This window comes from Octopus sinensis, linkage group LG1 (genome assembly GCF_006345805.1).
Source record: "Octopus sinensis linkage group LG1, ASM634580v1, whole genome shotgun sequence".
NCBI lineage: Eukaryota > Metazoa > Mollusca > Cephalopoda > Octopoda > Octopodidae > Octopus > Octopus sinensis.
The window spans coordinates 114,016,384-114,040,081 of record NC_042997.1 but is presented as its reverse complement, the minus strand read 5'-3'; the positions used below and the strand labels follow the sequence as shown (position 1 = coordinate 114,040,081).

General features: G+C 38.0%; 2 protein-coding genes across 2 annotated transcripts in view; one reads left to right on the top strand and one right to left on the bottom strand.

Annotated features, from left to right (window-relative positions):
- LOC115215654 (DNA-binding transcriptional regulator BolA) overlaps positions 1-23,698 on the bottom strand; it is a 37,690-nt gene that overhangs the window by 11,314 nt on the left and 2,678 nt on the right. Inside the window, exons 3-5 of the mRNA XM_036503410.1 lie at positions 8,482-8,546; positions 6,308-6,349; positions 4,765-4,816 (exon numbers count right to left, since the gene is read on the bottom strand). Coding sequence (XP_036359303.1) covers positions 4,765-4,816; positions 6,308-6,349; positions 8,482-8,546 — 159 coding nt within the window. The remainder of the gene's footprint in view (positions 1-4,764; positions 4,817-6,307; positions 6,350-8,481; positions 8,547-23,698) is intronic.
- On the top strand, positions 19,978-21,208 carry LOC115219109 (very-long-chain enoyl-CoA reductase-like). Its single transcript, XM_036504000.1, has one exon. It carries the CDS (start codon positions 20,065-20,067, stop codon positions 20,977-20,979), a length of 915 nt encoding a protein of 304 aa, XP_036359893.1. The 5' UTR covers positions 19,978-20,064; the 3' UTR covers positions 20,980-21,208.

The following is a 23,698-nucleotide window of genomic DNA, read 5'->3' as shown; positions in this document are numbered from 1 at the left end:
GGTAACCCAATTATTTTAATGGGGTGAGATAACCAAAATGTACCAATAATAATTACTACTAAAAACACGAGGCCTGAAATTTTCTGAAGGTGGTGGTGGTGGGGATCAGTCGATCGACCCCAGTGCTCATCTGATATTTATGAAAGGAAGAAAGGTAAAGTCGACCTCGGCGGAACGTAAAAGGCGAAATGCTGCTAAGTATCTTATCTAGCATGCTAACGATTCTGCCAGCTAGCCGCCTTCGCAATAATAATTAATGGTTTCAAATTTTGATACAAGGCCATTATGGGATGAGTCGATTACATCGACCCCAGTGTTCAACTGCTACATATTTTATCGACCCCAAAAGGATGAAAGGCAAGAAGGACGAAATACCGATTTTGCCAGCTCGCCGTCTTCGCAATAACGGTTTTAAATGTTAGCAAAGGCCAACAGTTTCTGTGGGGAGGGGAAGTCGATTAAATTGACTCCAGTACTTGATTGGCAATTATTTTGTCGACACCGAAAGGAAGAAAGGGAATATCGATCTCAGAACACAAAGACGGGCGAAATGTAGAGGAAGACAGCAATAAAAGTTGAGAAAGGATTTCATGGTACTTTGTGTACAGAAAAGTGAACATTAAAAATGATGCGTGAATATAGGCACGTCAGGAGAGTGTAATTTTTGAAGGATGGAGTTAGATATTTTAGAAAATCTAGCTATGTTATAATAGCTGATATTTACTTAAGAACTTTTTTGCGTTTAAGAGACCCAGTTTATTTAACAGGAGTGTTACTGAAATTCCACAAAACAAGATATGTGGAAGGGAGAGAACAAGTCTTATAAGGGAGGTAATAATAACGAACAGAAGAAGAAATGTCATTGATGAAGTCGTGAACAGAAACGAAAGGATTGACAAACCAACTGACCGCTTAAATGATTGGTCAAGCAATCGATTAATTAATTAGTTTACAAATAATAGTAATAAAGAAAAAAGAAACAGAGCGGTTGCGTTGCAAAATATCCCTCCCAAAATACAACAACAGGTTTCAACACGCGACTTCACTTCAAGAACTTTGCAAAGCGTACCAAAAGCAAATTGAGTTATCAGATGAGATCTAACGAGGTTAGCGACGTGGTCGAGTTGTTGAAGTCTAAGGCTATGGGATGTTTGCTCCACCTCTTTATATTCTAAGTTCGAATTCCACTACGGTCAATTGGTGTTTTGCCTTTTATTCTTCTGAAGTCAAGAAAGAAGGGAAATGGTCTGGGGCAGTGGATTGATGGAATTGTTCAATCATTTATCTTTTACATGTTTCAGTCATGCTGGGGTACCACCTCGAAGAATTTTTAGTCGAATGAAGCGAGCCCAGTGCTTATCTTTTAAAGCCTGGAACTTATCCTATCAGTCCTTTTTGCTGAACTTCTAATTTACAGAGACATAAATACACCAACACCGGTCGACAAGCGGTGGTGGGAGACACACACACACACACACACACACACATATGATGGGCTTCTTTCATTTCCGGTCTACCAAATCTACTCACAAGGCTTTGGTCAGCTCAAGGCTATAGTAGAAAATAACCTCCCAAGAGGGACCGAACCTGGAACCATGTGTACTCTTTTACTTGTTTCTGTCATGTGACTGTGGCCATGCTGGAGCACCGCCTTTAGTCAAACAAATCGACCCCAGGACTTATTCTTTGTAAGCCTAGAACTTATTCTATCGGTCACTTTTGCCGAAATGATAAGTTATGGGGACTTAAACACCAGCATCAGTTGTCAATCGATGTTGAGGGGACAAACACAGGCACACAAACATATACATACATACATATATACGACGGGCTTCTTTCAGTTTCCATCTACCAAATCTACTCACAAGGCTTTGGTCAGCCCAAGGCTATAGTAGAAGACACTTGCCCAAGATGCCACGCAGTAGGACTGAACCCAGAACCATGTGGTTGGTAAGCAAGCTACTTACCACACAGCCACTCCTACACCTAGTATATATAGTATATATATATATTTTTTAATAACATTTTGTAGGTGCAGGTATGGTTGTGTGCTTAAGAAGTTTACTTCTTAATCAGATTGCTTTGAGTTCGTTGCATGTCACCTTGGAGAAGTGTCTTCTACTATGGCCCCAGAATGAGTTGATATGGTAGATGGATACTGAAAGAATCCCTTTATATGCATAATGTGTTTATGTGTGTTGTACATGGTAGCGTGTGTGTGTATGTTCGTGTTTTTCTATTTACATCACAGAGGTAAATGTGTGCCTTTGTTTCAAATTTTCTGTGGAAACATGGGAAGCTACGAAATGTGCAATGCAGTTCCGTCTATCATTGTCATTATCCACTTCACCATGCTTAAACGGGTCACGTAGCATTTATGGCAAGCCGCCACCAACTCACACCTGTTTCCTTAGGTTTCCATATTTCCATGGAAGATTGGAAATGTTTATATGACAGACAATGATGCCCATTTATAAGTATCACATGATGATGTCAATAACACACACATGCATATATATATATATATATAGATTAGTAGATTTAGAGGTTGGAATAATCATCTAAGGGATAAAAATATCCGTTTTTACTACCGGTATAATTACCTATATTAACCCTGGGCATACATGTGCCTGTTCCAGATCGGATGTGTTACAAAATATGACGAATATTATTCTCAGAATTTTCAATGGCAACACCGTAGGACATTGGAAGCAGAAATAACTGTTAGATGGGATAAAGTTTTGTATTAAAAAATAATAATCGGTGTTAGCCAATTGTTGTTGATCAAGATTTCTCCATTTTCTACTTAATTTATATAAATACATACATATATAGGCGCAGGAGTGGCTGTGTGGTAAGTAGCTTGCTTACCAACCACATGGTTCCAGGTTCAGTCCCACTGCGTGGCACCTTGAGCAAGTGTCTTCTACTATAGCCTCAAGCCGACCAAAGCATTGTGAGTGGATTTGGTAGACGGAAGCTGAAAGAAGCCCATCGTATATATGTGCGTGTATATATATATATAAATATATATATACACATGTGTTTGTGTGTGTGTGTTTATCCCCCTAATATCGCTTGACAACCGATGCTGGTTGGCAAAAGAGACCGATAGAATAAGTACTAGGCTTACAAATAAGTCCTGGGGTTGATATGTTCAACTAAAGGCGGTGCTCCAGCATGGCCACAGTCAAATGACTAAAACAAGTAAAAGAGTAAAGAGTATATATTCTTTATTTGTGAATTAAAGCTACCATTGGTTTCATGTTAAGAGTAGGAAAATATCCAAGTATCTTAATTTTTCAAACTGATCACATGGAGAAAGGTGTTCGCTGCCGTTTTGGAAAACATTCTCGTTTTAATCATGCAAATTTATGAGAAATCCTGTGAATGAAACGAGATTGTTCTCCAAAATGGAAGCAAACACCTTTCTCCATATGATTGGCTTGAAAAATTGTTAAGATACTTGGATATTTTCCTAATCTTCTTAACATGAAACCAATGGTAGCCTTAATTCACAAATAAAGAAATTATTTATCCACCAATGCTGTGTTGAACATTCACTTCATCGTTCTAAATTTAAGTATGTATATATATATATATTATATATATATATATTATATATATATATATATAAAGGGTAGAAAATAGTTTAGTGAGGAAACACATGTGGTGGGTATAAATAGATATTTATATAATAGATATTTATATCTTATAAGAGATAAGATGAAATACACAGAAGATTTGTTTTAAATGATTTAAGAGTATATTAGAGCCATGATAAAGATATTACACAATTTTGTACAAAATAAGGTTTTGTTAAAATTGTGTAATATCTTTATTATCATGGCTCTAATATACCCTTAAATCCTGTAAAACAAATCTTCTGTGTATTTCATCTTATCTCTTTCTCCCCCTTCTCTCTCTCTCTCTCTTTATATATATATATATATATAGATATATATATATATATATATATATATATATATATATATATATATATATATATTAGTTTTGCCATCACTTATCAAACTGTCCAACCCATGCCAGCATAGAAAACGTATGTTAAATGTTGATGATGATATATATGAGGTTTCTTTCAGTTTCCATCTACCAGATCAACTCACAAGGCTAGAGACAAAGACACTTGTCCAAGATGTCATGCAGTGGGACTGAACCTGAAATGCCATGGTTAGGAAGTAAACTTCTCAACCACACAACAAATACAAAAATTCACTGTGTGTGTGTGTGTGTGTGCGTGCGTGTCCTCTATGCACAGCCAAACCACTGGATCAATCTGTACCAAATTTGGCAGGAAGGTTTTTCATTATTTGGGGAAGGTTCCAGTAGTTCATCATCATCGTTTAACGTCTGCTTTCCATGTTAGCAAGGGTTGGACGATTTGACTGAGGGCTGGCAAGCCAGGTGGCTGCACCAGCCTCCATTCTGATTTGGCAAGGTTTCTACAGCTGGATGCCCTTCCTAATGCCAACCACTCTGAAGGTGTGGTGGGTGCTTTTTTCATGCCACCAGCACAGGGGCCAGTCAGGCGGTACTGGCAAGAACCATGCTTGAATGGTACTTTTTAAGTGCCACCTACATGGGAGCCAGCCAGGTGGCACTAATAAAATACATGAGAAAAGTAGCATGAAAAAACAGATGTAATATGAATGAATGAATAAATGAATGAATGAATGAATGAATATAGTTAAAGCAAGTAATGCAGCATGATGAAAGGGTGACAAGGAGAGGGAGAATATTTACCTTTAGGTACATTGTGCATATAACTTTCGTTTACAACTTGTAAGTGTTGAGGCTAGAAAGCAAGAAAAGAGACAACATCATATAAAGTTAATCAGACAAAGAAAATTTAGCATTTAAACCAGCCATATCCTCTTCAAATATTCTGTCTGTTTTATATTAGAGAGAGGCCTCTCATACCACCCTACAATATTATTCTACAAATAAACAATCACATCATCAAAGTCTTGGAGCAACAATGTCATACATGTTTAATTCAAAACAACATCATCATCGTTTAACGTCCATTTTCCATGCTAGCATGGGTTGGACGGTTCGACCAGGGTCTGGGAAGCCAGAAGGCTGCACCAGGCTCCAGTCTGATCTGGCAGTGTTTCTACAGCTGGATGCCCTTCCTAACGCCAGCCACTCCGTGAGTGTAGAGGGTGTTTTTTATGTGCCACCAGCACAGGGGCCAGAGGAGGCTGACAAACGGCCACGATCGGTTGGTACTTTTACATGTCACCGACACGGACGCCAGTCAGGCGGCGATGGCATCTGCCACGTTCGGACATTGCTTTTTACATGCCACCGGCACAGGTATCTTAACTACAATTTCCATTTGATTCTTATTTTGATGTTCATGTTGACGTACTTGACTCAATAAATCTCCTCAAGCACAGCGGGTCACTCTACAATCCAAGGTTAGCACAGCAGGCCGTCCTGCGAGCCATGAACTCACTTCATTTGTCAGGTCTTCACAGTCACAGCATATCTCAAGCATTGCAATTGACAGTAATCTGAATGCTAATCCTTCCACCCCATGACTATATTTCTCTTAAAACTCTCTTCTCCTTACTGACCTATATTTACTCACCAACAATTAACATTTCCTCTGAGGAGAATCCAATATATCTGTGAGAGCCAATCACTTCCTCTGACTAATGAATGAAACAAAATAGATTGAGACAAGATGATGTTAATGTTTGCCTGAAGACAAAGTACAGAGCCAGAACCAATTTACAAATTCTTCACTCACAAGATGTAACTCCTGAAACTTTTAAAATGAACACAATCACACTGGATCTCTCCAATGTACATCTTGAAATCCTGAAAACAAAGTAGTTCTAGAAAATTACTATTTGTAAATCTTACAATGAGAGATATTCAGCAACACTACTTTGGAGTAAAGATTATTTGCCAACATAACATACGTTGGCTATACGATACAATCTATAACCTTATATTTGTGAACAAGGGAATCTAGTACCCCCACTCAGCTCAAAACAATATCTGTGTAATAACCTGGAAATCGTGATACACAGATATTGTTTTGAGCTGAGTGGGGGTACTAGATTCCCTTGTTATAAAATATAAGGACACAGATTGTGTCATATAGACCAGCTGGAGATGATGTTTCCTGGGGCTAAATTACAGCAACATTTGTCCTAAACCAGGACTGCCATGTTATGTTGGCAAATAATCTTTACTCGATAGTAGTTTTAGACTTCTTTCTCCCTATTCTATTTCAGAGGTAAGATAAAGTCCTCAAAATTGTTTTACAAACCTTGAAGTATTTCTCTAGTTTTTCTAGGATTTTGCTCTCAACCTAAAATAAAAGAAATAAGTAATGATAAAAAAAAAATCGTTTAGAAACAAAAATAAAATTTTCAAGACAGAACTACTAATAATAACAATCATCATCATCATCATTGTTTAACGTCTGCTTTCCATGCTAGCATAGGTTGGACGATTTGACTGAGGACTGGCAAACCAGAAGGTTGCACCAGGCTCCAATCTTGATCTGGCAGAGTTTCTACAGCTGGATGCCCTTCCTAACACCAACCACTCAGAGAGTGTAGTGGGTGCTTTTACGTTCCACCAACACAAGGGCCAGTCAGGCGGCACTGGCAACAATCACACTTGAATGGTGTCTTCTACGTATACTGGCATGGAAGACAATTAGCTGCTCTGGCAACGATCATGCTCGGATGGTGCTCTTAGCGCTCCACTAGCACGGATGCCAGTCATCGAATTTGATAATAATAATAATAATAACAATAATGGTTTCAAATTTTGGCACAAGACCAGCAATTTCGCGTGAGGGAGTAAGGTCGATTACATTGATCCCAGCACTCGACTGGTTTTGATGATGATGATGATGATGACCCTGAAAGGATGAAAGGCAAAGTCAAACTCAAAGGAATTTGAACTCAGAATGTAAAGATGGATGAAATGCCATGAAACATTTAGCCTCATCTGCTAACAATTCTCCCAGCTTACCACCTTAATAATAATAATAATAATGGTTTCAAAATTAGGCACAAGGCCAGGAATTTTGGGTGTTGGGGGTGCTCTTCAATTACATCGACCCCAGTGTTCAACAAGTACTTAATTTATTGATCTCTAAAAGGATGAAAGGCAAAGTTGACCTCGGTGGAATTTGAACCCAGAAAGTGTAGACAGATGAAATACCTCTAAGCATTATGTCCAGTGTGCTAACAATTCTGCCAGCTCACCACGTTAATAATAATGATGATGATGATAATAACAGTTTCAAATTTGGCTGAAGGCTAGCAATTTTGAGGGGTCAGTACTATTTACTCCAGTACTTGACTGGTATTTTATTCTGTTGAACCCCAAATGATGAAAAGCAAAGTTTATTTTAGTGGGATTTGAGCTCAGAACACAAAGTGCTGGAATAAATACCACAAGGCATTTTATCCAGTGTTCTACTGTTTCTGCCAATAATAAGAATAATTCTTTCTAATTTTGGTACAAAGCTAGTAATTTTGATGGGAAGGGATTAGTTAAAACCATCGACTCCAATGTTCAACTGATATTTATTTTATCAACCCTGGAGGAGTTAAATGCAAATTTGACCTCAGCAAGATTTGAACTTCGTCTTTCCTCCCCAGAAATCCTCCCTCTGGAATTCTGTCTATCTTGCAAGTATTGACTGCTTGATTTTAAGCAGGTTCAGTCATAAGTGCAGGAATGAAATTTGCTTCAGGGGTGCAAACCCAGATCCAAAATTTTTTACAAACTGGGTCGATTTTTTTCAGTCTTAATATCAAAACATGGATATAATAATAATTATTATTAATATATTTGTACATCAATAAAATCAGATAAATCCAATAATCTTTTCTATTCTAGGCACAAGGCACAAATTTGTGGGGAGGGGGCCAGTCAATTAGATTGACCCCAGTATGCAACTGATACTTAATTTATCAATCCTGAAAGGATGAACGGCAAAGTCGACCATGGCAGATTGAAACCAAATATTCTTTTCTACTCTGGGCACAAGGCCCAAAATTTTTGGGGAGGGGGCCAGTCAATTAGATCGACCCCAGTACGCAACTGGTACTTAATTTGTCGACCTCGAAAGGATGAAAGACAAAGTCCACCTCAGCGAAATTTGAACTCAGAATGTAAAGACAGACGAAATACCGCTAAGGATAAATCTAATAATGGACAAATAATATTTCATATCATTTTAGAAATATTTCTACACTCATTTGTTTTGACAATGAAGTTTTTCAGTTTTTCAGGAGGATGTTCAAAGTGCACCCCCACAAAATTTTAGGAGGTAGAGGTGGAGGATAGATTAAGGAAGGGCTCTTGATATAACAAGAAGCTGATGTTTATCCAGAAATTAATGAAATGTTTGTAAAAATAAATAATATCTAAAAAAATTATCATTTTTAATAGTTTTCCAAGAAAAAGTGATGAACTTACAGGAGCCAATTTCTGGTGCTGTTTTGCTGCATAGAACCTTATGGGTTGACAGCTACGTAGAACACCTAGAAATCAATGAGATAAAAATCACATGACTTTCAACAGTACAAAGATCCAATCATTACACATATCAAGAAAATAATATCATACCCCAACGCCTTAAACCTGAACAATGTACCAACATGGAACTAGAACCCGCAAAGTTGCTACATAAATAAGCTGACCATAAATAAGGTTCTCTTCTGGAAACACACACACACATTTTAGCAAAGACTGTAACACAAACACTAATTTTCTTCTTCAGGTCAGGTAAGGGGTCTTGTACCGCTGCAGTGCGTGTCTGTAAGTTCACCATCATCAGTTCACTGCAGGGAAAATTCCCCATAAGAAATGTTCCTGATTGCACGTTTTGATCTCCATTACTTTCATTTTTTTTTTCAATCAAATAGTCTTTAACTATTAATGGTGAGATACTATGGATATTGCTGTATTTTGGGATGGTCACTTTTCTTTTTCTTTTTTTGCCAAATAAACCTACACACTATACATTTTTTCTTCACTCATTTATTCCTTTTCTTATTTTATTTTTTTAACTCATGTCCATTGTCCAGAAATTTTTTGTCACACATCTGTGACCTCTTCAGCGATACTTTTCGTTTTTGTGTGTGTTCTTGCTCCACCTACTCCTTTCTGTTCTTCTAAGATGTGTATCCTTATGTGCGCATATGTTTGTATCCTTGTTTGTGTGTGTGTGTGCGTACGTGTGGTAAATTTTCCTCTCAGTGAACTTTCTTCATGGTGAGTTGATGGCAGTGAGCTCTCCTGTAATCATTGCAGTGCATTGCTGTGCCCACCATTTGTTGATATCTGCTTGGATCCTACAAGACAACCCTCCAGGCAGTGTCCAAGTAAGTTTCCATCTCCGTGAAATACTTCCTCATCTGCCATGACCATGACGCATATGGTCAACCAACACAGGCTGTCACCCTAGCTCAGGAGTCACCAAACAAGAGCCCGTGGGCCAGATTCAGCCCATGAGGACAGTTCATCCGGCCCACCACTGCACTGTACCTTTTGTGTAAATACCTGCAAGGAGAGTTCATTTGCCTCTGGTATGGCATCAGTGTTTGGAACAACTCATATCTGTCAGCAAACATTTTCAAAACGAAGAATGTGAAGTCAGCACATCAAACAAGATTCACTGATGAACATTTGAAAGCAATTCTCTTGGTTGAATGCAGCAATTCCAAAGCAAATATTGCTGATATCTTAATAGCTAAACACCAGTTTCACAAATCTCACAAACCATTTTTGCTGCTTAGTTTGTGAGATTCAGATATGTGCACACTGGGTGTTATATAACTATCTTTTTGCTAATGTCGCCTCCTTTGATAACATTTTGGTAAATAAATATGTTGGTTGTCTTTATTTTTTGTGTATTCACTATATTGCATTGAACAAAATGGTTATGCAGCCTGCACTCGTCATTCTCTCAGTTATCTGGCCCACCATGAAAAATGTTTGGTGACCCCTGCCCTAATTGGATCCTCAGGCAGCATCTCTTCAGGGTCAGAATATATTTCAATGCCCCCCACTTCACCCAACAATTACTAACCTCGTTATAAAGCTCCTATCAGACTCACAATGGAACTCTGCCCCCACATCTAAGATGGTACTGTTGTTACCCACTCAGACATCCTAGACTATATCCAAAATAATGCTATCCAATGTAAAAGGCACCCACTACACGCTTGGAGTGGTTGGCATTAGGAAGGGCATCCAGCTGTTGAGACCAAGCCAAATCAGACTGGTGCCTAGTACAGCTCTTCAGCTTATCAGTTCTAGTCAAATTGTCTGATCCATACCAGCATGGAAAACGGACACTAAATAATGATAACGATGATATTTAGTCATGATACCTCACTCACCACTTAGCTGGGTGATAGGCATAACAACTTAAAGGAGTGGGGTGCTACAAAAAAAAAAAAAACAGGTTAAGAACCACTGGACTAGATTTTTATTTCCCAACTGGAAATAAATTAGAAAAAAATAAACAATAGACTAACACTCCTCTACTTTCAAGTGCAGTTAAACAGTCAAAACAACCAGCAGTAAACACTTGAATATTGATGAACAAACAAGGGGGAGCTGCAATGCCTGTTATCATAGAAATAACAGTGAAATTTCCTAAATTCAAATCCAACTTTAAAAAGGACGGACGGATCAATTGGCCAGTGTTATCTTGGATGTACTAAAAGGTAGGACAGCCATGGCAGAAATGATCATAGGTCTGCTTAACCAGGGTTGATCTAGGGTTAATCAATATCTGTCAAGCATTTGAGCCAGCTCCTCAGTTTGAGGATACCATCTTCCTTCCCTATCACTAGTCTCAGAAGCCCTGTAATGGGTTGTGGGTTTGCCTTAGCCTAGTTACTAAAAGATGAGCTAAAAAAGAATATTTTTTTTCCTTTTTGTCAGAGCAAGAACCTCTATGAATTTCCATAAACGAAAAGTATAATAAAAGGCGTGATGCCAGTGCCACTTGACTGGCTTCTGTGCCAGTGACATGTAAAAAGCACCATTTGAGTGTGGTCGACGCCAGTGCTGCTTGACTGGCACCTGTGCTGCGTAGTCATAGCCAGTGCCACCTGACTGGCTCCCATACTGGTGGCACGTAAAAAGCACCTACTACTCTCTCAGAGTGGTTGGCATAAGGAAGGGCATCCAGCTGTAGAAACCTTGCCAAATCAGACTGGAGCCTAGTGCAACCCATTGGCTTGCCAGTCCTCAGTCAAACCGTCCAACCCATGCCAGCATGGAAAGTGGATGTTATACAAGAATGATGATGATGACACAGACTCTCTGTATTACATATCCCTAAAGGTCTACAAGCACAACCAGACTGCCTTCCCACATCATCGACTTTGTTTCCTGATGCGTATCTTTTTGATGAAGTTTTGCACAGATACATTTTTGAAAAGTGTAAATGATAACATTAATCATTATCATCAAGGTGGCCAGCTGGAAAAATCTTTAGCACACCGGACAAAATGCTTAATGGTATTTTGCCCGCTTCGTATTCTGAGTTCAAATTCCACTGCAGTTCACTTCACCTTTTATGCTTTCAGGGACGATAAAATAAATACCAGTTGAGCATTGGGGTCAACATAATTGCCTACCCTCTCCCCTGAAATAACTGGCCTTGTGCCAAAGTGTGAAATTATCCTTTAGAGAGACTTAGAAATATCAATACTTCTCTTTTTGAAAACCAGTGGATGTATTCCAAGGTAATTATTCCTTCGAACAGACGGTCAGTAGCGACACCTGCTGGGTTCGGCTGCTCTGCATTAATAAAGGGCAAATACCCTGAAACTAGTCTGCAAATGCCTGACCTCCCCTGTTCCAAGGTTATAACGGACACAGGTTCGATGACCTCTTGGAGCTAATCAACGGCAGCATTCGTCCTATATTTCTGGACTGCCATATTAACTTGGCGATAACTATTTATATATATATATATATACAGAGAGAGAGAGAGAGAGAGAGAGATGTGCGCATATACATGTATACATTTGAAACATGAATATTACATAATCTACCATCTCAAAAACGTATTTTCGCAAGATGTTTCATTTATAGTAGCATAATTTTAATCTATGCTCTCCGAAACGTAGCTATGCAAAATTTCATTTTAAAATATGCATTTTTTAGAAAGCTATGAGGGAACAAGGTCGAGGGGCACTAATATGTAGTTATGCCTATGAAAATAGAAATATATTAAAGGTATGCCAGGCAATGTTTTTTGTTATGCTTTTGCACGTTGTAGTTGTTTTTGTCGCTTAGATAACGAAATAAGCCAAAGTCCTTGCGTCAGTTTTAATACGATCCTTTTTCCCACACAAAAACATTTTTGGACTTCTGTCCGTGGCGAAAAGTAAAACAAAACTCCGAAAGGTGACCAGGAAGATTTTACGCCGCTAAAATATATTTTAGCACATTGGATATTTGTTGTTGCGATGTATAAGTAAACCGAAATATTGGTTATAATAGAAATCTGGGAACGGAACAGACAAATAACATACCTGAAAGAAAACTCATAATAAATGAATTTAAAAAGTTGGTCTGATTCACCACTTTCTGATAACCGGTGATATATAAATAATTCTTCTATAAATATAAAACCGGGTTCATTCAAACTAAAGCGTTTGACCCGGTCATAAAAACAACAAAAAAAAGATAGTGTAATAAGTGTAAAACGACTTGCTCTAAACGAATATGACAAAAAAAAATGCGCGCTCGCGAAAGGGGGGGGGGTGTCACACATCGTGAATTTTCGAAAGCGTCTGACCCGAGCACAAAAACAAACAAAAAAAATAGTGTAAATAGTGGCTAAACCACAACATAGAAAGATCAAGGTAGTCCATAGCCAAACATCCTCTCTTCTTTTTGTTCGGGAGATTTTAAACACAAGGGTTACTGTTTGGGGGAGGTCTTATTTCTTTACTGTTATGGATATCGCATTTTTCTTCTTCTTTTTTTCTGCTGACTTGTATTATATAGTCTTTGACTCAATTCAGCAGTACCAAACCAAAAGTATAGAAACTATTATTTCACTTCAATGGTGTTGGTTAATGTATTGATATTGATAATTAATAACTTCACCACACACACATTCAACTCCATAATAATAATAATAATAACAACAACAGATACTAAAGATGGTGCTATGGCCTTTTCTTTGATACTATCTTTCTTGCTTATTTAAATTCAGTTCCATGCACACTTGCCTTGAACCAACCATTTCTCTTTGTGTGTGTGTGTGTGTTCTTGATAATCGTTTAGAACAAGTAGTTTTACACCAATTACACTTTCTTTTTTCTTTTTTTCCGGCCCGGGTCAAACACTATAGTTTAAAGGCCATGGACTAAAGATGTGAATTTTCCGGGTCCTCTCCCCCACCCCTTTCGCGAGCGCGCATTTTTTTTTTGTCATATTCGTTTAGAGCAAGTTGTTTTACACATATTACACTATTTTTTTTGTTTTTATGACCGGGTCAAACGCTTTAGTTTGACCGGGTTCATTTTTAAGAGATATTGAAATATATAACTGAAACGAATTTATTTTAAAAATTTAAACGGCGATAAATTAATGGTTACTTGTCATTTAAAATTTATTGGAGTCTTTTATAATTAGCTAGCGTTGGTTCCTTGTGTGGAAAGTAGCCTAGGAAAGACTTCCGCCCCCCCCCCCAACTCCACCATTTTCTCCTAAATTTGTTTATTCAAAAATTTTTTTTTGCCAAAAATCCCCGTTTTCGGATACGGAGGTTCCGGAAAATTGCCAAAAATCGGCATTGTGAAAATTTCCCCACCCTGATTTCCTCCCCAACTTCATTTTTTACTTTTTTCTGCAACACTAACCCTAACCCTAAAACCCTAACTCTAACCCTAACCATAAAACCGTAACGGTAAGTACAGAAATGTTTTGAAATTTTTGTCCGAATCCTGATGTCCGTGTTTTTCTGCATATTTAGAAAAAAAAATTCTTAAAAAAAAAATTTTACTATGATTTTTGGAAATTTTTTCAGAATCATAATCTCCGTATTTTTCCGCATATTTTGAGAGAGAAAAACTTCTGAAAAAAGTTTAAAATGAAGGAAATGGGGGTGAGGTGGGGGTGGTAATTTAGAAATGTCGATTTTTGCCAATTTTTTTTTTGCAGACTCGTATTCCCCGTAGCCGAAAAGTTTTTAAAAAGGGTGGGTGGGGGCGGAAGTCTTGCCGCAGCCTATAGTAAAACATATCTACACTATCAGAGACAACCTTGGATATTATCTAAGGCGATGTTTCCTTTTATGATTACGAAAGTGAAACTACTGAAGTCGTCAGAGATTGTAATATGACAGAAAGCTGGCACTGACGAAAATGAAGAATTGTTTTCCTTGAAATGAAATAAAAGCGACAGAATCATGATGCAACAAATTACTAATTGTTAAATCGATTTTTTAAAAATAAAATGTTTTTGATTTATTACAGTTTAATTTTTTTAAATATCATCATCATCATCATCATCATCATCATCATCATCGTTTAACGTCCGCGTTCCATGGGTTGGACGTTTCGACTGGGGTCTGGGAAGGCAGGAGGCTGCACCAGGCCCAGTCTGATCTGGCAGTGTTTCTACAGCTGGATGCCCTTCCTAACGCCAACCACTCCATGAGTGTAGTAGGTGCATTTTACGTGCCACCGGCACAGGTGCCAGGGGAGGCTGGCAACTGTCACGATCGGTAGGTGGTTTTTACGTGCCACCGGCACGGAGGCCAGTCGAGGTGACGCTGGCAACGGCCATGTTCGGATGGTTCTTTTACGTGCCACCGACACTGGTATCACAACTACAATTTTCATTGATTTTTGATCGATTTCGATTTCACTTGCCTCAACAGTTCTTCGCAAGCAGAGTTTTGTGTCCCAAGATGGAAAGGTATGCATAAGTGGGCTGGCTACATCCCAATAATTGGGATAATACTGGTAATGTATGGTGATTAACCAAACGTATTGGTTCGTTACAGCCATACCGCTGATTAATTATGAATTAATTGTGCTTTCATTGTTCATCGTATAAATATGAGTCAAAACAAAAGATTGCCTATAAATATATCGTACGAAATTATTTCCTTCAATCACTTTATCAATGTAAATGATGCTGTCTGCAATTCTCACAGATTCTTGCCGCGTAACAAGAGCAACAATTTTTTTCCATACACGAGCAATTTCAAAATAAACTTTCAGTTTCGTGGAGAAAAAAAATCTTAGAGTTTCATTTCATCGCCGAGTTTAGCCAACTACTACTGAACATTATTTTACTTTTATTTTATGAAGGCGATCGCTGCTGGCCTGTTGCTTCACTTTCTGGATCATCCAGTAATGGATAAATCAGTATGGAAATTGTGGTTGCGATACCTGTGCCAGTGACATGTAAAATGCACCATCCGTACGTGGCCGATGCCAGCGCCGCTTTGACCGGTGGCATGTAAAAAGCACCAACCGTTCGTGGCCGTTTCCATCCTCCCCTGGCACCTGCGCCAATGGCACGTAAAAAGCACTATCTGTACGTGGCCGATGCCAGCGCCGCCTTGACTGGCTTCCTTGTCGGTGGTACGTAAAAACCACCAACCGATCGTGGTCGTTGCCAGCCGGTGGCACGTATAAAGCACCCACTACACTCACGGAGTGGTTGGCGTTAGGAAGAGCATCCAGCTGTAGAAACACTGCCAGATCAGACTGGAGCCTAGTGCAGCCATCTGGTTTGCCAGCCCTCAGTCAAAATCTTCCAACCCATGCTAGCATGGAAAACGGACGTTAAACGATGATGATGATGATCTCAGCATTATTGTGTGTAAGTCACATAAATGCTGCAGTGAAACAACTGTTGACATGTTCGGACTGCACTCGCGCTCTTGTCGTTACAATGCAGGACATTTCTCCATAGCTACAGTACATTGAACGATGTTATTAAGAGGAACATCGATGCAGCCAATTTCTATTACAACTGAAATCCATTGGCCTTCATTACGGTGACGGTCGGTGTCCAGAAGTGATAGAACCCTTTTTCCGTTCGAGTGAGGAATGTTGCTCATCTGAGATGCTGCGTGTTGTGACACAGTCTCCAGTGCCAGTCTTTTGGCTTCGGTTGTAAACATGAAAGCTAGCATCCGCTTTGGACAGAAGTGGAAGATAACTAAAACAAGCCATTGACAGATATATGTCTTTTCATGCAGGTCGCTGTTGAAAGTTCTGGGATGCTCGAAATCACAGAATTTCACTGACACCCACCTGAATCGAATCAGGATAAAGGTGTCACGCCTTGTAAAAGAACCCTTTGAGATTTAGTGGTTGATGCAGGCAATATCGTCACATAAGCTCCGTTGCCATTGTTATAGAAAATGTCCTTCGCTGTTTCGTTGATATCTGACACTCCGTTGGTTATGATGACGAGGGCTGAGTGGACCAGAGCAATGTCAAATAAGTGTCTTGCTCAAGGACAAAACACGTTGCCACAATCACGACCGTAAGGTCGTGAGCTGATTACCCTAACCACTAAGCAACACGTCGATCTCTCTCCCTCTCTTTCTCTCTCTCTCTCTCTATATATATATATGTGTGTGTGTGTGTGTGTGTGTGTGTGTGTGTGTATGTATGTATGTATGTATGTATGTAACGGCTTTATGTTGATTTGGTACATATTATGAAGATATGTCAGGAGTCAGCTGGTGTGACGATAAAGTTTTTAGTTGAAGTCGACGGTCACCAATTGTAACGGTTTTAGATTGATTAGGTACACAATATTCTGATGAGTCGAAATCAGCAAATGTGACGATAAAAAGTTATTGTTATTATTGCATGTTGTAAGATGTGAAAGATAGACAATGCATGAAGTTTTAAGAAAGTATTTATTTACCGTAACAATACCTTGCGTCGACGAGAAGGTTTTGATACATCCAAAAGCATGCGAAGTAAAGTTTGTTATAGTGTCCTCTTCATTGTTTAGTAGTAGTAATTACCGAGAGAGATAGAATGATGTTGTAGGAGAATAGAATTAGAGCTAGTGAGAATTGTAGGGTGTGGAACGTTGTCTCACAGTTGCTGGCAGTAAACTTCCATTTCTCCCTCTGACCAATGTTCTAGCTGGTCAGCCAGACTTAGCTGAGTCGTCACCGACTGTGACGAACTAATTTTTGCTTGGGGTATGCTTGCTTATATAACTATCTAGAAGGATAGATATATCATTGAGAACAATAGATTTAGTTGGTGGTCTTGTTATCTCTATTCTAGCTTTTGGTGAAGTAGAAGAGGTTAGAAAGGGTCAAGTGGTGAAGACATTATTTCGGCCTAGCCAAAGGTATCCGGAAAATATAAAACTGCTGTCAGAGAAAAATCATTGTTCCATCGTGGGAAAAGTTCTGTTGCAGTGTTAATTTAAATTTGGTTGTGGCGGATCGAATCCACTTCATGCATGCAAGATCCACTACACACACACACACACACATACACACAAACACACACATATATATATATATTTATATAATTAAAATCATTATATATATAAAATTAAAATCATTATAAGGTGAATCTCTTCAGGAGTAGTAAAGATATACCGATTAGAAATACATGTTGAAATAACGGCTACAAACCGTTAACATTTACTTCTAATCGGTATATCTTTGCTACCTCTGAAGAGATTCATCTTATAATGATTTTAATTTTATAAATTAATTATCTAAATATTACTGAATCGAAACAACTGTCAGAGCATACATACATACATACATACATACATACATACATACATACATACATACATACATACAAGCATACATACATACATACATACATACATACATACATACAAACATACATACAAGCATACATACATACATACATACATACATGTATGCATACAAACATACATACAAGTATGCATACAAACATACATATATACATACATACATACATACACACACACACACATACATACATACATACATACAAGTATGCATACATACATACATACATACAAGTATGCATACAAACATACATACAAGCATACATACATACATACATACATGTATGCATACAAACATACATACAAGTATGCATACAAACAAACATACATATATGCATACATACATACACACACACATACATACAAGTATGCATACATACATACATACATACATACATACATACATACATACATACATACATACATACATACATACAAACAAACAAACATACGTACGTACGTACTAATTCAACCACAGATTTACTAACCCCAGGAACTCTCTTAACTCTAAATGTTTTGTCACTTTGCTAGGAACTAGTTGAACTCCAGTAAGGAGAACATAATTCTCTCTCTCTCTCTCTCTCTCTCTCTCTCTCTCTCTCTCTCTCTCTCTCTCTCTCACACACACACACACACAGGTACATAAATATTGTCCGCATTAAGAACAATTTCCGATAAGATTTTGTTTACATATGGGACAGCTCAACGAGTCCTTGGCAAACCGGTGAAAAAAACATCAAGATTGGTTTCTCCGAGGACGGCATCCAACTACAGACCCTGCTAGAAGAAAAGAACATTGCAGAAAGGACAAGGCAGCTAAATTACGACACAAATTACAAATTACAAAGAGGGTAATTAATGGAAGCAAGATGTAAGCTGCAAGAACAATATATTCGGAAACTGGAAGGTAGTGAGTTGGGAGAATTGTTAGCACGCTGGGCAAAATGCTTAACGGCATTTCGTCCGTCTTCACGTTCTGAGTTCAAATTCCATCTAAGTCGACTTTGTCTTTCATCCCTTCGGGCTTGATAAATTAAGTACTAATTGAGTACTGGGGTCGAGGTAATCCCCTCCCCCGAGATTGCTGGCCTTGTGCCAAAATTTGGAATCAACATACTAGAAAGCTAGAACCAGATTGGTGGGAGGTCAAAACTGAACAACTACAACATTATGGGATAAAAATAATATGAAAGCATTTTATTCAGACCTTCGAGAATTGTTCCTTTTAAATGTAACTGACGTTTTGCTGGGGGCTTTTTACTGAACATTTTGCGATGCATTTGCTAAAATCCAACAACATTTATTAGTACTGACTCAATAATTATACAATATTAGAACTATTCTAGTCCATTTTCCCCTCATTTTCATTTTTCTTCCAATGTATAATGACTTATAATGCTAAAATACTTGTGGATAAAATATTGTGTGTGAACGAGTACGTTTCTACACGGTAGCTCAAACTGCTGGGATTGGCAGCCTGATTTACATCAATTTTCACCCTGTTGTCTCAAAATAAAGATGAGTATGGTCGTAGTTGGAGCGCCTCTGGTCTTATAAGCTTAATCAGGGTTGGCTGTGACGAAATTTGAATTCAAGCAGCTTACACTAGGAGCAGCTGTATGATCGTATGGTCTGCTAAATGTAGCAACCAAATGTCTCTGAAACCGCTTTCCGCTGTCTTAAAATATATATATATATATATATATATACACACACACACACACACAGACTTCAATGCATTATGAATGAGAGAGAGAAAAAAAGCTGCTTTTGATCATTGGTTAGCTCTGGAGGGACAGGGCTTGAAGAAGAAGAAGAAGAAGACGACGATGACCACGACTATATTGATGAAGATTTTCCCCTTGAATTCTTTTACGTTAAGTGGGAATAACTCTAAATATAATCATTACTTAGCAATCTATTCATTCTAGCAATTTTCTCCCTTTAATTTCACTGTCCAGATTTTGTTTAAAAAATGCGAAGGCAAGTATTCTAAAGTTTCAATATTTTGTATTCATATTTTTCTAATGACTTCTCAAAACAGAAAAGAATAATATTTCTGATTTCATATCAGTGTATTTAAGAAAGATTTTCCCAAAACGACATTAACTTGAAGTTTCTCCACAAAGATATCCTCCGAAACTATTGCTTTGTATCCTAACGTAGCTTCTTCGGCAGCCGTAATCCTGTCGCTTTGTTCGATTTCTGTCGAAGTCCCAAGTCTTCCTCTCGCCAATTACCATGGAAGTGGATATTATTAATGCCAAAACCGGGAAAAGTATTATTTCTTTTAGTTCACTGAAACAGTCATCAACAATCCATGATGTTAAACTTGAATATAAGAAGCTTAATTCCAAACTTTCTCTGGCAAGACATTCATTCCGCAAAGAACCACGCGGGAGAATTTTACGCGACGAGGAAACTTTATCGACTTTAGGGTTTGATAAAAAGGCTGTCCTCTATTTTAAAGACCTTGGTCCACAAGTAGGATGGACAACAGTCTTCCTAACTGAATATGCTGGTCCTCCTGTCATTTACGCTATATTTTACATGCGTCCTTCATTCATCTATGATGTTGATGCTGCTAATGATCCGAAAGATTTTGTCGTGAACCTTGCTGCCGGTTGCTATATATTCCATTTTGTCAAACGTTTATTGGAAACCCTATTCGTACACCGTTTCTCTCATGCAACCATGCCAATTCGTAACATCTTTAAGAATTCGTTTTACTACTGGGGTTTCGCTGCTTTCGTCGCTTACTACGTGAACCATCCTCTCTACACACCCCCAATGTTTGGCGACCTACAAATCTATGGCGCTTTGACTGGATTCATTCTGGCTGAACTTGGAAACTTTTCTATTCACCTCGCATTCAGAAACTTACGACCGAAAAATTCCAAAGTTCGTATGATCCCATATCCCGGAACAAATCCTTTTACTTGGCTGTTTAGCTTGGTAGCCTGTCCTAACTACACCTATGAATATATTGCCTGGCAATCCTTTTCTATAATGACCCAGTGCTTACCTGCTCAACTTTTTGCTCTTGCCGGTTTGTATCAGATGGCCGTCTGGGCCCGCGCCAAACTCTCTAACAGCAGGAAAGAATTCAAAAACTATCCAAAAAAGCGTAAGGCCATTATCCCATTTATCTTTTAAACGTACAACTTCCATTTGTGAAAATCTAAAATGAATTGTCATGTAGATTCAATTCAGTGTTCTGTTTAGAAAAAGAAAACTTATTGTTTAATTAACATTATCACATTTGATTTGTAAATTTTGGCATTTTCTTAATGTTCTCTGAACTGCACCAATTCTGGTGATATTTAATGTAACACAATTTGTCGTTCTACATAAAAATCGAAGTCATTTTTGTTTTTTCTTATTTGCAGTGTCTTCATGTTCATTTGTTTTGTGCTACTTTCATTGAATTGTTATAATTTTATCAGTTATACAGAATTAATAAACAACATTTTTGTTTATATATCTCTTCAGTCTCTGTCTTTGTAAGATATCTGAATATATATATATATATATATATATATATATATATAATATATATATATATATATATAGGCCACCCTTGACTTAATGTTTCTATTTTCCCTTTCACCTGACATTCGATTTCGGTTGATTTAAGGCAGACACAAGGCCAGCAATTTTGATAGGAAGGAATTAATTGATACCATCGAACCCAGTACTTGACTGGTACTTTATTTTATTAACCTCAAAACGATGAAGCGTAAAGAAGCCGTCAAACATCACAAAAGCAGCTGCTTGCTAGTAAGGTGATGGTGTAGACATAAACTCAAGGATTGCCAAAAATTCCTGTGTATCTCTGACGAATGAATTCATAATGTTAAAAAGACTTTGTTTTATCAGTTGTTTTTTTTTTTCGTGGATTAACAAAACAGCTTTTAGACCCGAGATATGTGTGCGTATATATACGTGTGTTTGTGTGTGTGCATGCACTCACCACTATTTCTTATCTGTTATTCCCTTATCTGACTGAAGTAGACAAATTGAATTAAAAAAAAAAAGCATTGAGCATTTCGATGACTTTTACATTTTTCTTCAAATATAATCTCTATACATATAATAACTGCAGTAATCATCACATTAGTTTTAATTCACTAATATATTTTTATATTTAACTTTCTATTCGAAGGTGGGAATGCGAATAAAAATATTTTAAAGAATAAACCATCGACCTTTCTTTTTCTTTCTTTAATGTAATACATAAATGTTTTAGCTTGTAGAGTTCAAAGTACATTTTCTATTGTGCTATAATTGTCAATACACAAAGTACTCGTTAAATAAGTAAATACATAAAAAATATTAACAAGCTCCTCCACTCTATCTCATCAAAGGGGAATAATACTTTTTACGCCGTTGAAGTACAAGATTGCTCTGCTATCCATGTACAAACGCATAACTACGGTATTCTCAGAGAAGTAAAGATAGATCTGGTACTACTTAAGAAGAGTGGTCCCGGTGTGCGCATCCGCGCTAGCTAGTCGTGACTAGTCGATCCTTATTTTGTGTTTTATTTAGTTTGCTAGGTAGTCGTTGTAGGATTGACTAGTCTTCTTAAGTAATACCGATGGATCTTTTGTTGGTGTCGACGACGAGCATTCAGTCGTTCGGTCATCTAAACGTCCGACTCGTTAAAATAACATGCAAGTGGCTGAGTATTCCTTAGACACTTGTATTTTTAACGTGATTCAAAATCAGTGATATGAGCATGACAAGATAAAACCTTTGGTATTAACAACAGATTGGTGCCATTTCCCCGACTTTATTTCCTCTTCTTTCCCTTTTATCTTCATACCTGTTTCAATCATTTGACAGCGGTCATGTTGGGGTACCGCCCTGAAGTATGTTAATCGAACGAATTAATCCTTATACTTTTTTTAAGCCTAGTAATTATTCAATCGGTCGCTTTTGCCGAACCGCAAAGATACGAGGACGTAAACAGACCAACACCGGTTGTTACACGGTAGTTGGGGACACAATGACTCACACACACACACACTTATATACGGCAGACTTTCAGTTTTCGTCTACCAAATCCACTCACAAACCTTACCACACAGCCGCGACTGCGCTTACATGTTTTTTTTTAATGAAATTTTTCAGAGATTCGCTTCCGAGGGTGGAGATTACGAGTGTGTTGATAACATCTTTTGACAGAATTTCGGATCCTTTTTTTTTTTTTTCCTCTTCCCGATTGCTCAAAACTCACTTTAAAATATAAATGTTTAAACGACATTTTGCAGAAATACGTTTTCAAAACTGTTGACTATTTCAAACATACATGTTATTAAAAAAAAAAAAGTGGAAATTGTTCCAAGTTGTGATTGGTGGTAACAGTCGCGGATGCAGTGTAGAGGGAAACGATCCACAATTCCTCTAAATTTTGTCAACATTATACATTCTTCATTTTTCTTTGACTGCGGCAATGCTGGAGCGCCACCTCTAGTCGAACAAATTGACCCCAGGAGTTATTCTTTGTAAGCCTAGTACTTATTCTATCGGTCTCTTTTGTTAGAGACATAAACACACTAACATCGGTTGTCAAGCGATGTGGCGGGGGGACAAACGCAGGCACACACATACATACATATATATATATATATATATATATATATATATATATAGACATACACACACACGACGGGCTTCTTTCAGTTTCCGTCTACCAAATCCACTCACAAGGCTATAGTAGAAGACACTTGCCCAAGGTGCCACGCAATGGGACTGAACCCAGAACCATGTGGTTGGGAAGCAAGCTCCTTACCCCTCCCACTCTTGTGCCTAACAAAAATAATATGACATTGTTGTCATAGTGATTCAAAGTCCGAGTGTCAGTGCAGCT